The sequence below is a fragment of the Heterodontus francisci genome, chromosome 20 (genome assembly GCF_036365525.1).
Source record: "Heterodontus francisci isolate sHetFra1 chromosome 20, sHetFra1.hap1, whole genome shotgun sequence".
Lineage (NCBI taxonomy): Eukaryota > Metazoa > Chordata > Chondrichthyes > Heterodontiformes > Heterodontidae > Heterodontus > Heterodontus francisci.
In genome coordinates, this window is record NC_090390.1 from 81,367,410 (window position 1) to 81,382,684 (window position 15,275).

A 15,275-nucleotide genomic window follows, 5' to 3' on the forward strand; every position below is an offset into this window, starting at 1 on the left:
CCTTTAGGGAAGGAAATCTGCTGTCCTGACCTGGTCTGGCCTACATGTGACTCCAGACCCACAGCAATGTGGTTAACTCTTGCATGCCCTCTGAAATGGCCTAGCAAGCCACTCAGTTGTATCTATTCCTATAAAAAGGAATGAAACCGGACAGACCACCCGGCATCGACCTAGGCACCGGAAACGACAACGGCAACCCCAGCCCTGTCGACCCTGCAAAGTCCTCCTTACTAACATCTGGGGACTTGTGCCAAAGTTGGGAGAGCTGTCCCACAGACTAGTCAAGCAACAGCCTGACATAGTCATACTCACGGAATCATACCTGACAGACAATGTCCCAGACACTGCAATCGCTATCCCCGGGTATGTCCTGTCCCACCAGCAGGACAGACCCACCAGAGGTGATGGCACAGTGGTATACAGTAGGGAGGGAGTTGCCCTGGGAGTCCTCAACATCGGCTCCGGACCCCATGATGTCTCATGGCATCAGGTCAAACATGGGCAAGGTAACCTCCTACTGATTACCACCTACCACCCTCCCTCAGCTGATGACTCAGTACTCCTCCATGTTGAACACCACTTGGAGGAAGCACTAAGGGTGGCAAGGGCACATAATGTACTCTGGGTGGAGGACTTCAATGTCCATCACCTAGAGTGGCTCGGTAGCACCACTACTGACCAAGCTGGCCGAGTCCTAAAGGACATAGCTGCTAGTCTGGGTCTGCGGCAGGTGGTGGGAGAACCAACACGAGGGAAAAACATACTTGACCTTGTCCTCACCAATCTGCCTGCCGCAGACGCTTCTGTCCATGACTGTATTGGTAGGAGTGACCACCGCACAGTCCTTGTGGAGACGAAGTCCCGCCTTCACATTGAGGATACCGTACATCATGTTCTGTGGCACTATCACCGTGCTAAATGGGATAGATTTCAAACAGATGTAGCAATGCAAAACTGGGCATCCATGAGGCGCTGTGGGCCATCAGCAGCAGCAGAATTGTACTCATCCACAATCTGTAACTTCATGGCCCGGCATATCCCCCACTCTACCATTACCATCAAGCCAGGAGACCAACCCTGGTTCAATGAAGAGTGCAGGAGGGCATGCCAGGAGCAGCACCAGGCATACCTCAAAATGAGTTGTCAACCTGGTGAAGCTACAACCCAGGACTACTTGCATGCCAAACTGCGTAAGCAACATGCGATAGACAGAGCTAAGCAATCCCATAACCAACGGATCAGATCTAAGCTCTGCAGTCCTACCACATCCAGCCGTGAATGGTGGTGGACAATTAAACAACTAAATGGAGGAGGTGGCTCCACAAATATCCCCATCCTCAATGATGGAGGAGCCCAGCATATCAGTGCGAAAGATAAGGCTGAAGCATTTGCAACAATCTTCAGCCAGAATTGCCGAGTTGATGATCCATCTCAGCCTCCTCCTGAAGTCCCCAGCATCACAGATGCCAGACTTCAGCCAATTCGATTCACTCCGCGTGATATCAAGAAACGACTGAAGGCACTGGATACTGCAAAAACTATGGGCCCTGACAATGTTCCGGCAATAGTATTGAAGACCAGTGCTCCAGAACTTGCCACGTCCCTAGCCAAGCTGTTCCAGTACAGCTACAACACTGGCATCTACCCTGCAATGTTGAAAATTGCCCAGGTGTGTCCTGTACACAAAAAGAAGGACAAGTCCAACCAGTCCAATTACCGCCCCATCAGCCTACTCTCAATCATCAGTAAAGTGATGGAAGGTGCCATCAAGCGGCACTTGCTTAGCAATAACCTGCTCACTGACACTCAGTTTGGGTTCCGCCAGGGCCACTCAGCTCCTGACTTCATTACAGCTTTGGTTCAAACATGGACAAAAGAGCTGAACTCAAAAGGTGAGGTGAGAGTGACTGCCCTTGACATCAAGGCAGCATTTGACCGAGTATGGCATCAAGGAGCCCTAGCAAAACTGAGGTCAATGGGAATCAGGGGGAAAACCCTCCGCTGGCTGGAGTCATACCTAGCGCAAAGGAAGATGGTTGTGGTTGTTGGAGGTCAATCATCTGAGCTCCAGGACATCACTGCAGGAGTTCCTCAGGGTAGTGTCCTAGGCCCAACCATCTTCAGCTGCTTCATCAATGACCTCCCTTCAATCATAAGGTCAGAAGTGGGGATGTTCGCTGATGATTGCACAATGTTCAGCACCATTCATGACTCTTCAGATACTGAAGCAGTCCGTGTAGAAATGCAGCAAGACCTGGACAATATCCAGGCTTGGGCTGATAAGTGGCAAGTAACATTTGTGTCACACAAGTGCCAGGCAATGACCATCTCCAACAAGAGAAAATCTAACCTTCTCCCCTTGACATTCAACGGCATTACCATCGCTGAATCCCCCACTATCAACATCCTAGGGGCTACCATTGACCAGAAACTGAACTGGAGTAGCCATATAAATACCGTGGCTACAAGCAGGTCAGAGGCTAGGACTGCTGAGGCAAGTAACTCACCTCCTGACTCCCCAAAGCCTGTCCACCATTTACAAGGCACAAGTCAGGAGTGTGATGGAATACTCTCCACTTGCCTGGATGGGTGCAGCTCCAACAACACTCAAGAAGCTCAACACCATCCAGGACAAAGCAGCCCGCTTGATTGGCGCACCATCCACAAACATTCACTCCCTCCACCACCGACGCACAGTGGCAGCAGTGTGTACCATCTACAAGATACACTGCAGCAATGCACCAAGGCTCCTTAGACAGCACCTTCCAAACCCGTGACTTCTACCAACTAGAAGGACAAGGGCAGCCATTGCATGGGAACACCACCACCTGCAAGTTCCCCTCCAAGTCTCTCACCATCTTGACTTGGAACTATATCACCGTTCCTTCACTGCCGTTGCGTCAAAATCCTGGAACTCCCTTCCTAATATCACTGTGGGTCTACCTACCCCAAACGGACTGCAGCGGTTCAAGAAGGCAGCTCACCACCACTTTCTCAAGGGCAATTAGGGATAGTCAATAAATGCTGGCCTAGCCAGTGATGCCCACATCCCATGAATGAATAAAAAAAAAGGCACTCCTTAAAACCCACCTCTTTGAACAAGCTTTAGGTCACCTGTATTATTAAGATCTGCTTATGTGACTTGATGCCAAATTTTGTCTGATGATTGCTCCAATGAAGGGCCTTGGGGTGTTTTACTCCATGAGAAGCACTATATAAATGCAAGTTATTGATTACATCATGACGTCTCAAAGCACTCCACTCGATTTAGACTCTTGTGGGAGTTTTATCCTGGCGGCAGGGGTCTTGATGTCCGCAGAAACCGATGCCGAGATCCTCGCGTCGCCTCTTCTCCGGAAGGCCCACCGAATTAAGTGCCAGTCAGGCACTTAAGTGAACAGCAGAGGGCCTTCCACGGGATCAAGGACCCCGTTGGCGGAAGTCCAATCAGAGGCCGGCAGCTGCTGTAATAGCTGCACTTACCGGAGGCCGAGGAATGTCGCTGGAGCCAGGCCTCACGTAGGTCAGGGTGAGAGGGGTCTCACGCAGGAGCGGGGAGAGGTCTGCAGTAATGGTAGGGGTGTGGCTGTCAGCGGGCCCCCCCCCCACTTCCTGATGCCGAGTCCTTCATTCAGGCACTAAGTACCTTTTAACAAGGGACCCCACACACCCCGCCCCACCAACCCGGTTTTCCGTGACGTGTTTGTTGTGCAGTGACAGAGCCACCCACATCATGGCTAATTGTGGCTGCGGAGGCAAAGGCTCATAATTGGGGGTTAATTGCCCAGTTAAGGGCCTCAATTTGTGACAGGGTGGAAGACTGCTCACAGGCTTCCCACCCCGGACTAAATTTTAGCAGAGGTGGGATAGTGGCGGGAAACCCCCCTGCCACCATCTCACCCAATTTTATGCTCTCCCCACTTCCAAATCTGCTGCAAGGGAGAGCATAAAACTCCCCCCTTAGTGATAATATTAAATACGTGATATCCGCTCGACTCCGCTCCCCATTGTAATTAATGGATTGAAAATCAGAAGAGGTGTTTAATAGGTGAACAAACCAACTATTGCAAAATTTCAAAATGAACAGTAGTCACTTATTAAAATGCAATGACTGTCCAGGGTGTGTGACTCTCATTGTGTCTCTCTGTGTCACTTCTTGTCCCTTTGTACATTTCTCTCTGATGCTGGCTGTGTATCTGGGTCTCAGTGGTTGTGTGTTAGTAGCTGTGAATCTATAAGGTTATTTAATTTTTTTTTACCACTCTCTTTAATCTTTAGGGTAATGTTACGACCAGGTGAGAAATGTGTCTAGGGGTCTTATTTTAACGGGGTTTAATTTTAAACACACTGTGTTTTGAGCTCCCCCTTTGTGAATCCTTGTTCACAACTTTCCAATTTTCAGGCAAAGAAATGAGCACAAACAGGCTTTCTTTGGTTTAAAGAAGAAAGATGAAATTATTAAACCTTAAACTTAAAATCTAATATGGTTCACACATACGAATATATGACACGCCCACGCTAGCATACACAGGTGATGTAAACATGCAGATAGGGACAGAAAAGAGAAAAAAAGATAATTAGAACAGTTTGAGGCAATATCTTGTTACTGTTTCTCGAGCTCACTGTAGTCCTTGATTGAAGATCTGGTCCTGCGTTTGATTGGGGACAAGTAGTCTTCTTAAAACCTTGTTCACGTAGGAAACCTTTCTCTCTTTGAGTTTCACGTGTTTTCACAAGATTCAGTTCTGTGGGAAGAGATGAAGGCAGGCAGACAGTAGAGGAGATGTTCTCAGTCCATGAGCACATGATGTTCTGTTCAAATCCTTTGTTGGAAGTTCAAATTCACTGCAACAGCCAGTTAGTCATGTGACTAAAACTGGTCTGACCACTTCTGTGTATTGGGGAAGCAACTACTGGATCCCCATTGTTTCAACATAGTCAGGTACTATGCAAATGTCCTTCCAGTCAGGGCTTGCAATTTTAAGTTTTTGTTCATGCAGCGAAATAATATGTGCCTCAGTCTTGGCAGGTGGGGGGTTTGCCTGATAGCAATCTTGAAGTAAGATTAACTAATGCTTTAAACTTTTACAACAATTTGTTTTATTGACATGAAACCAGATTTACACATAGGACTGAGTTGTAAGAATCTCTAACAGCACTGTGGGTATACCTACCCCACACGGACTACAGCAGTTCAAGAAGGCAGCTCACCACCACCTTCTCAAGGGCAATTAGGGATGGGCAATAAATGCCGGCTGGGCCAGGGACGCCCAAATCCCATGAACAAATTAAAAAAAAACTCAAGAGGCTTTTATTTTTAGAGGGATAGAATTGAAAAGATATGTTATGCTGAACCTATATTGAACCTTGGTGAGATCATACTTGGAGTACAGTGTACCATTCTGGTTGCCATACTATAAAAATGATATTGAGGCACTGGAGAGGGTCAAAAAAATTTTACAAGGGTGATACCAGAAGTGTGAGGTTATACCTGTCAGGAAAGAATGAACAGGCTGGGTCTCTTGTTCTTGAAAAAGGAAGGCTGAAGGGTGACCTGATAGAGGTCTTTAAAATTGTGAAGGGTTTTGTTAGAGTGAATACAGAGAGAATGTTTCCACTTGTGGGGAAGAGCATAACGAGAAGCCATTAATATAAGATAGTCACCAAGAAATCCAATAGGGAATTCAGAAGAAACTTCTTTACCCAAAGAGTGGTGAGAATGTGGAACTCGCTATCACAGGGAGTGGTTGAAGCAAACAGTATAGATGCATTTATGGGGAAGCTGGATAAGCATATGAGGGAGAAGGGAATAGATGGCTCTGCTGATAGAGTTAGATGAGGAAGGATGGGTGGAGGCGCAAGTGGAGCTTGAATACCAGCATGGACTGGTTGGGCCGAATGGCCTGTTTCTGGTGCCATATATCCTGTATAATTCTATGAAATTGCCAAATTCTTCTGCTTTGAGATACTGAGGGCTTAATTCTTTGATGATGTTCTCCTTGGTTTTCTTCAGGACTGTCTCTGGACTGTCTCAAAACTGTCCGAGGAGTGTCTGTGAACATTCTCTGTGCTGTCTCTTGTCTGTCTGCGGACTGTCTGCACACTGTCTGCGGACTGTCTCTGGACCGTCTCCTCACTTCACTATAAAGTGGTTAGTTTTATATCTTTCTGGCTTATGCAAAAGCAGCTTGCTATTGTAACATTCTTCCACAGTCTTTGAGAAGATCTGACTAGGCTGCTGTCTTTGTCGTTAATTCCTCATTGCTTCTTGTCCCGTGAAAGTTCAGAATGGCATGAACTAAGACTACAGACACCTGCTTTTAACCAAATCCCTGTGGCCATGAACTTTTATGCATCAGGCTCCTTCCAGGCTGGAGCAGGTGATATTTGCAACATCTCCCAGTTTGCCATCCACTGTTGGAGGTCACTGAGGCTCAGAGTAAAGTCTGACTCGGGTATAAAATTGAAACCCGACCTGGGCCCAACCCGACAACAGCCAACCTGAACCCGACCCGGGCCTGAGACCTTTAATTTTTTGAAATGCCCGACCCGACTCGAACACATGTAGTCAGGTTTGGTCGGGTAGCCAGGCTTTACTGCAGAATCCGAAGTCCGGACTGCACGTTTCCCGCCTTGACGTCCTGAATGTTCATTTTAAGATTACTTCCTGGAGCAAGGCAGCACTGTCCACGTCCAGCCCGACCCGACCCGACCCGACCCGAGCCTGAATGCTGGACTCGGAAGAGCGACCCGACCCGACCCGAACTCGACACATGCCGGCGGGTCTGGTCAGGTTCGGATTGGGTAGCCACGCTTTAGCTCAGAGCTGAATACATCTCATTCTCTCTTCCCAGAGAAAAGCAGGCAGAGCATGCATGGAGCTTCGCCATGGTGCAGGGTGCCATTGGCTGCACACACATTGCTTTGCGGGTACCACATGTCAAATCTGAGATGTGCTGCAACCGGAGGGGATTCCACTGCCTCAATGCCAGCTGGTGTAAGACCACAGGCAGCGTATCTGCCCGGTTAATGCTCAGTAACCAAGCAACAGGCCATGCTGCCTTCATTCTGCGGCAGTCCACCCTGCAGTCTGCCAGGAGAAACTAGAGGGTGTCTACTGAGGGACAAGGGGCTATCCTTCCATGGCATGGCTCATGACACAGGTGGACAACCCACATAACATGGGCAGCACGCATACAGTGAAAGCCATGCTACCACACGCCATGTGATAGAGCAGACCACTGCAGTGCTTAAACAATGCTTCCACTGCCTGGCTGCTGTGGAGGAGCTCTGCAGTGCTCAGCAGAGTGCATGTCCAGATTTGTGCTGCTCTGCTGTATCCTGCCTTGACATCATAAAGGCACAGCCTTTTCCACCAGCGATAGTGCAAATAGCTGAGGATCAGGAGGAGGGACGAGGAGGAAGGGAGGAGGCAACCAACACAACTCCTTTTTGACTGGGCTGTTCACAATCGACACATCAACTGTGATACCAGTAAATAGAACCCCAATTCCCCATGTATCGCTAGTCCTTACGTTCTGTCTGTCATTAAACATCAAAGCGCCCACTTGGCCACAATGTAAAAATAAAAGCCATCACAAAATAAACATTCCAAACTAAATTTAGAAATCAAGGTCCTGCCATATTGCATGCAAAAGTCAACCAATCACCCTTATGCATTTCCTTAATGCCTGTCCTAGTGCTCCCACACTGTGCTAGCCCAGTGGCTGCAGCATGACTGGTGGAAGTCAGCTGACTTTCAGTGGGGGAGACTGTAGATGGCCTTGGGGGACAATCTCAAGCAGCTCTGGGCCTAGAAGGCCTGGTTTAGGATTGCACCACCTCAGCAGTCTGGGCTGGTTACCTGACAGGCAACAGCAAGGACACCGGCGGAGAGACAGTGCTGGGAGGACGAATACTGTCAGAACAGCAGGTTCATGCTCCACGGAGCCACTGCCACTCCCCCAGGGCAGTGCCTCAGCAATCCTAATAATCTGTTGCAAGACACATTGCTGGACTGTTGTGACACTCTGCAAGCCCCTATGGAACACTGGTATATGCAGCTATGATGGCAACAGTCTGAGCTTGCATGACCTCAGCCTGAGCTCCCACTGCAGCACCCAGATGTTGCGTGGCCTCTGCTCGTGCTGCAATGGAAGCTGAGACAGTGGGCATCAGACTGTGCGTCACGGCTCAGATTGCACGTGTGCTAATGGAGTTGGCCATCACTTGCACACTGGAAAAGATGGGCTCCAAGCTCTGCTAAAAGCCCTTGTGCCAAGTTGGTGCCAGACTCCTCCATGTTCCTCGACAGTGACATCAGGATTTCTGGCAGGCCTGCCAATGAACCAAGCATTTCATTGGGCATGCCCATTAACCGCCTTCTGTAAGCCGCCACACAAAAGTCCTTACCTGAGTCCTCTGTAGCAGAACTCGTGTGTGCCTCCCACCCATCCTATGAACTGGCACTTGCGCTGCCCTTACTCCCCCGTTCTAGCTGCAGGCTGCTCATGCCCGGTGTCTTACCATGAGCAGATCCCGCCTCGAAGCCATCCTCTAAAGTACACACAGTGTCAGTATCTGAACTGAGGGCTGCAAGTGCAGGAGCAAGTGACACTGTTTTTCTTCATCACTGTCTTCCTCCTCTTTCGCCTCCTGCACTTTCATCACTGCTTAGCCAGGTGGCAGTTACAGGGTATCTGAAAGGGGAAAGGTACAAGGGGAGGGTCGTGCTGAGGGGAGGGAGGAAAGTAAGAGATGCATCCTTAAACCATCGGCAGCTTGTAAATCAGAAGAGATTGTGGGATGAGGGGAAACTAGGGTGTAAGAAGAGGATTAAGTATAAGGATATCTTCAACTTCGATGGTTTCAGCCTCACTGCTGGCAATGGTCTCAGTCATGCCCAGTCCAATGATGGCGAACACTATCTCCTCCATTGGGGTGGGGATGCACAGCCATCCCTGTCCCCCGCCAGTTAACTCCTGCTGCCTGCGGTTTTGGGGCACCTTGTCCTGCAAGAGAAAGGGAAGGGTGTCAGTGAGTGTGGTGCAATGTGATTGGGTGAATAACTGGCCGTGTGCAAGCTGTGAGATGTGGGTGTGAGGCTTGCAGCAGTGTTAAGTGTGTGAGGATGAGGTGAAGCTATGAATGTGAGGTGTGAGTCGTGATTGATGGAGATTGTTGGGAGGTGAGTGATGGGAGTGTGGAGCACTGAGCAATGTGTGAGGTTCATGGTGCAGTTAGAGCGATGTGGAATTTGAAGATACATTCACTGACCTTGACCAGTCTAAACTTTTTTGCAGCACTGCATCTGGGTCCTTAGGGCCAGACTCCTGGCATTGACCGCCAAGGCAGTCTGGTCTGGGGGCCTCCTGTGGATACTTGACATCTCTCATTCTCACCACCTCCTGCACCAAGGCCTCCAGTGCAGCTCCCCTTTAACAGGTACAGGCTGTCTTTAATTAGTGCAGCCTAGCTTAAGCTTGTGCTAGCCTCTGCTCGGGCATGCGGTCACTCACCAGCACACTCAGTGCTGGCTGCCCGCTGCAATCATTTAAAATAGCAGGCAGCAAAATGTTGGCACACCGCCTACATCGGTAGCAACGGGTGCAGGGTTATCCCGTGTCGTGATCCCCGCGCCCGTCTTCAGGCCCTGTCCAACTTCAGGGCCCAAATCTCTTCAGGTTTACACACTAGAAAGTTCCAAATAGCCTGTTCTAAGGTAGGAAACTGGTACAAACTCTACTCACACCTCAAATTCAAACAGGTAAGGACATTGCAACTCACCTGGAGGTGACATGGCCGGGCGGAAAGTTCACCTCTCGTGCTGTTGCCCTCAGCGATATGAACTCTACCATTGAAATCCCATATCCAGAGCAGCAGGATCAAACTAGGAATCTGGAAATTGAGGTACGTGAAGATTTGGAGTATTGTCTTTATCTGTTTCTGCTTGTCTCTATCTGTATCTCTCTCATTGTGTGTTTCTATTTAACTCTGTTTCCATTGCTCTCTCTCTCTCTGTATCTGTTTGTCTCTATACCTCTCTCCCTGTCTGGTTCTGTTTTCTCAGTCTCCATCGCTCTCTTTCTGTATCTATCTGTGCAGCTGTCTCTCTTTGTTTTGTTGCATATCTCTATTTGGGTCTCCTGTCGACAAGGTATTCATTAGGAATGTATAAGCTTTGTTTGATGTCTTTATTTGACAAGTCCCTGAAGATCTGTGAAGAACACGTCTATAAAAGATACTGGCTCTCCGACTCCACGGGTGGCCCAAGATTTCGCTAAATGTTTTTGGATGCCTGGGATGTTGGTGCTCGCAAAACATTTTCGTATGTGTGATGCCAATCATCAAGCTCTGGGAAAGCACATCTGGGCATAGAGTAAATATATAGTGAGTCTATATTCGATTGCAGCCCCACATCAATGTGGCTAGCTCTTAATGACTCGCTGAAGTGCCGAGCAATCGACTCAGTTATAGCCAAACTGCTATCAGTCGTTCACTGCCTTCTCAGGGGGGCCAATAAAATGCCAGCCTTGCTAGCGACTGAGAATGAATATATTGAAAAAGGCATTCTAAGTTTGACAAACATTTTCAATGTGTTTTTAAAATTATTTGCCCAGCTTATTTCTTGTATAAGTGATAATACATCTGCCCCAAGCAGTTGCTTGTTTTACAATTGTAGCTTTTTAAAAAAAAAACTTACCCTCTTTAGATGCTCACTCTGCATCCTTCACTTCTCCAACAGACAGGGAAGGTGGGCTGCTCTTGAGTTCCAACGTTTTAGCTGTCGTTCTAATGCTTCGCTGTTCCCTCATTTCTCCTTCCCCCGCTGTGGTTGGGCAACAAGCCCTGATGGTCATTATCTTCCCCCATCAGCAGCACAGCCAAGATAGGGAACTCACCAGTGTAGGACTCAAACCTGTATCCTCTGCATTGCAATTCTGCCTAGATTAGCAGGACCTCCTAACTCCATTTGTCAACTGAAGCGACGGTGGTATGTGACTGGGTTCTGTATCTTTTCTTTCCAGTGTGGGGAAGGCTTCACAGCTGATGGGAGTGGTCGCTGTGTTGGTGAGTTGGTAATATTACCCTTGCTGTAATACTGTACTAACAGTAGCCCCATGTGTGAAGAGGCTCATCAACACTTACTCGCATGCTCCAGAATGTTGAGAAATTCATCCCGTAGCTTAGTAGGGCTTCAAGAAAAATGTACATCTATATTAAGAGTTTTGCATGGCTGAGCAATGAACTGCGTTCAGTGGAAGGGAGCATTTGGGAGATGGGGGTCAGGATTTTGCCCTTTGCTTCAGGACCCCAACATCAGGGTCAAATGGGGGTCAGAACCCTGCACTGTCTGGGGAACAGTCACCGAGCATTGATTTTTCCCGAATTGGCCAATTAGTGGCCAGAGGGCGGGCAGGCTGTCCAATTAAGAATGACAGGTGGGCTCTCAAAGGTAAAGGGCCAATAGGAGGCCCCAGCACTGAAGAAGCAGCAGGCTGCCTTTTCAGATAAGAGAGGGAGGCTGCCTTAAGATCGAGACGTTTTAGACTTTTAACTAAAAAATAGACTCAGCAGCCGGGTCACGACTGTGGCCTCCACAGGGAGGGCCTCAAAGCCTGCCTGGAGTGCTAGCCCCCTGGTCTGTCGTTGGGAGAAAATTCCAGTCGGCCTCTGACAATAGGCCTTAATTGGCCTTTAAGTGGCTATCTGCCACTTGCAGGTGGGTAGCCCTGTGGGTCCCACCAACCCCCCACCCCCCCACCCCCACCCTCAACCCACCTCTGGGAAATTGGACCAGGGGCAGGATGGTGCCAGCAAACTGGCACGCCGGCTGGTGGCATGAATTCCTGCACCTGCTGACCTCTGTGCCCGCCTCCAGCGGGGGCTAAAAATCCAGCCCGGGGGTCACAACATTGGATACTTCCACCGAATCAATAATTAATGTGAATAAGTCCTTTCGAGAACTTTAGTTTTGGGCAGTAGCATAGATCACATTTGACACATAATTTTGTCAAGTTATGCCATGTTGGGAAGATGATAATAAATGTTTATTTTTGACATCCCGAGGGATATTATTCCACAACCGCCTCCCCCCCACGCACCCACACACCTTCTTCAGCACATAAACATCTCATGTTTATAAAGAAGGAGGAAATGGGAATAGAGTAGAAGGGGTCAATTTTGATTGCATTTTCCTGGTGTTAATGGTGCCATAACAGCCTCAAAATGGAGTTTGTTAACTTACGCCCTGTTACCAATGGCAACGATGCCACGGCGACGTCTTTTTGAAAGGGGCCTACCGCCAAGTGTCCAGATCACCGGCCTGTTTCAGGCACTAGGCCCTTTTAATGTGCAAATCGTGATCTAATGATGTTGAAAGGACCCCCGATTGTCATTTTAGGCCTCAGCCTGCTCAATTACACGGGCGATGCAACCAAAGACACCCTGACAAAAGTAAGTTCCGAATTGTTTTATGTCGGGCCTGGAGAAACAGGAGTAGTCTTCTGGGGCCCACGAGGTTGCTGTAACCATGGGACCACTACCCTCTACAAAACTGTCCCAACAGCTGAAGAGCTCACTTTGGGACAGGCTCGATGAGCCCAGTGGCCTGTTTCTGTGCTGCAACTGCAATGATTCAATCTAATTCAGGATTGGTGTCCCATAGGCCTACATGTTTACAGGGGGAGTAAATGCAGGGGAGCCCGGTAGCAGGAAGCGCACCCTGTCAGCTCGGGAGATGTGGAGGCCTCATCCTTCTTAACGGCGGGGCCTCATTCAGAATATAATTTCCCGGAATCTCGCCCGACGTCAGGACAGATTCACTACCTGGTCATCGAGTGGGATTGGGAATTTGGTCCTCCCCACTCTCCGGATAAGGACCAATTAGATCAACAGACCTCCATCCAGGCAATTACACTGGGATCGCACCAATTACTGCCCTACAATGTTGAACCCCGCCCCCACCCCCAATAAAGACAGTAAAGTCACCCCAAAACTAAACACAGGAAGTGACCCCAAAACTAAACACAGGAAGTGTCCGCCCAGCTCTCCTGTAAACATAAGACATGATTCTCCTTCCTCTTTAACGGCAGGAGTTTCAAACTGAGTTTTCAGATTCTACTGTGTTTAAACATTGCTATTTTAAAATTCTGCTATTTTTTTTAGATGCAGACGAGTGTGTCCAGTTTCCTGCGATGTGCCCCCGGGAAAAGCCCATCTGTATCAACACATACGGAGGCTACAGGTGTCGGCCTAACAAGAGATGCAATCGGGGATATGAACCCAATGAAGATGGGACTGCTTGTGTGGGTCAGTGAACTCCCCCTGGAGCAATGGTCTTTAACTCCTTAGTGTATGCATTTAAGCACTTCAACGCAACTGAGCTGAATTTCAACTTTACTCTGATGTACATTTAGTATACATGCTCATTAAACAAGTGAACTGTTCATCCATTATTGCAGAGAGGCCTTAAAACCTTCATCCCCAAGCCCGACAACCTTGGGAATTTTCGTACCTCATTTTGAGACTGACGTTAGTGCAGTTTTCATTATTGAAATGCTTGGTCGGACACGGGAAAGATTTGATCACCCAGTGCAAACTATTGCTATTTCACTCACCAGCTTGTCATCCACTTCGAACTCTTACCTCACCTCCAGCTTTCTATCTTTCTCTCTCCCATCACAGCTTATCCTGTCTCTCTCTGTTTTTCTCTATGAAAGAAAGGCTTTCCTTTATATAGCACCTTTCACAATGGCCCAAAGTGCTTTACAGACAACAAAGTACTTGAAGTGTAGTCGCTTTTGTAATTTAAGAAACACGGCAGCTAATTTGCATACAGCAAGATTCCACAAATAGCAATGTGATAATGACCAGATGATCTGTTTTTGAGAATGTTGATTCGGCGACAAATATTGGCCCAGGACACTGGGGAGATCAAAATAGTGCCATGAGATATTTTGAACTTTTTAAAATTCATTCATGGGATGTGGGCATCACTGGCTAGGCCAGCATTTATTGCCCATCCCTAATTGCCCTTGAGAAGGTGGTGGTGAGCTGCCATCTTGAACTGCTGCAGTCCATGTGAGGTAGATACCCCCACAGTGCTGTTAGGGAGGGAGTTCCAGGATTTTGACCTAGTGACAGTGAAGGAACGGTGATATAGTTCCAAGTCAGGTTGGTGTGTGACTTGGAGGGGAACTTGCAGGTGGTGGTGTTCCCATGCATTTGCTGCCCTTGTCCTTCTAGTTGGTAGAAGTCGCAGGTTTGGAAGGTGCTGTCTAAGGAGCCTTAGTGCGTTGCATCCACCAGAGAGAGCAGGCAGGGCTTCGATTTAAAGTATTATCTGAGAGCCAGCACCTCCAATAGTGCAGCACTCTCTCAATACTGCACTGGAATGCCAGCCTGAATTTTTGTGCTCACCTTCTGGAGTGGGACTTGAACCCACAAACTTCTGACTCAAAGACTCATGTTTTTATTGGATTTATTCAATATTAGGAACATAGGAACTTAGGAGCATAGGAGCAGGAGTAGGCCATTCAGCCCTTTGAGCCTGATCTGCCATTCTAGATCATGGCTGATTGTCTACCTCAATGCCCTTTTCCCGCACTATCCCCATATCCCTTGATGTCATTATCAACTCGAAATCTATCGATCTCTGTCTTGAACTTACTCAGTGACTGAGCTTCCACCACCCTCTGGGGCAGAGAATTCCAAATGTTCACCACCCTCTGAGTGAAGAAGTTCCTCCTCATCTCAGTCCTAAATGGCTTGTCCTTTATTCTGAGATTGTCTCCCTTGGTTCTATATCCCACAGCTAGGGGAAACATCCTTTCTGCAGGTACCCTACTATCCCTTTAAGAATTTTGTAAGTTTCTATGAGATCGCCTCTCATTCTTCTAAACTCCAGAGAATACAGGTCCAGTCTTCTCAATCTCTCCTCATAGGACAATCCCACCATCCCAGGAATCAGTCTGGTGAACCTCCGCTGCACTCCCTCTATGGCAAGTATATCCTTCCTCAGGCAAGGGGACCAGAACTTCACACGATATTCCAGCTGTGGCCTCACCAATGCTCTAGACAATTGAAGCAAGACTCCGTTACTCCTGCACTCAAATCCTCTTGTGATAAAGGCTAACATACCGTTTTCCTTCCTAATTGCTTGCTGCACCTGCATGCTAGCTTTCAGTGACTTATGAACAAGGACACCCAGGTCCCTTTGGACATCAACATTTCCCAATCTCTCACCATTTAAGAAATACTCTGCACCTCCATTC

General features: G+C 48.2%; 1 protein-coding gene across 1 annotated transcript in view; it reads left to right on the forward strand.

Annotated features, from left to right (window-relative positions):
- Positions 1-15,275, forward strand: part of crtac1b (cartilage acidic protein 1b) — a 341,954-nt gene that overhangs the window by 306,567 nt on the left and 20,112 nt on the right. The window contains exons 12-14 of the mRNA XM_068053120.1: positions 9,767-9,909; positions 11,028-11,070; positions 13,168-13,311. Of these exons, the coding sequence (XP_067909221.1) occupies positions 9,767-9,909; positions 11,028-11,070; positions 13,168-13,311 (330 nt within the window). The remainder of the gene's footprint in view (positions 1-9,766; positions 9,910-11,027; positions 11,071-13,167; positions 13,312-15,275) is intronic.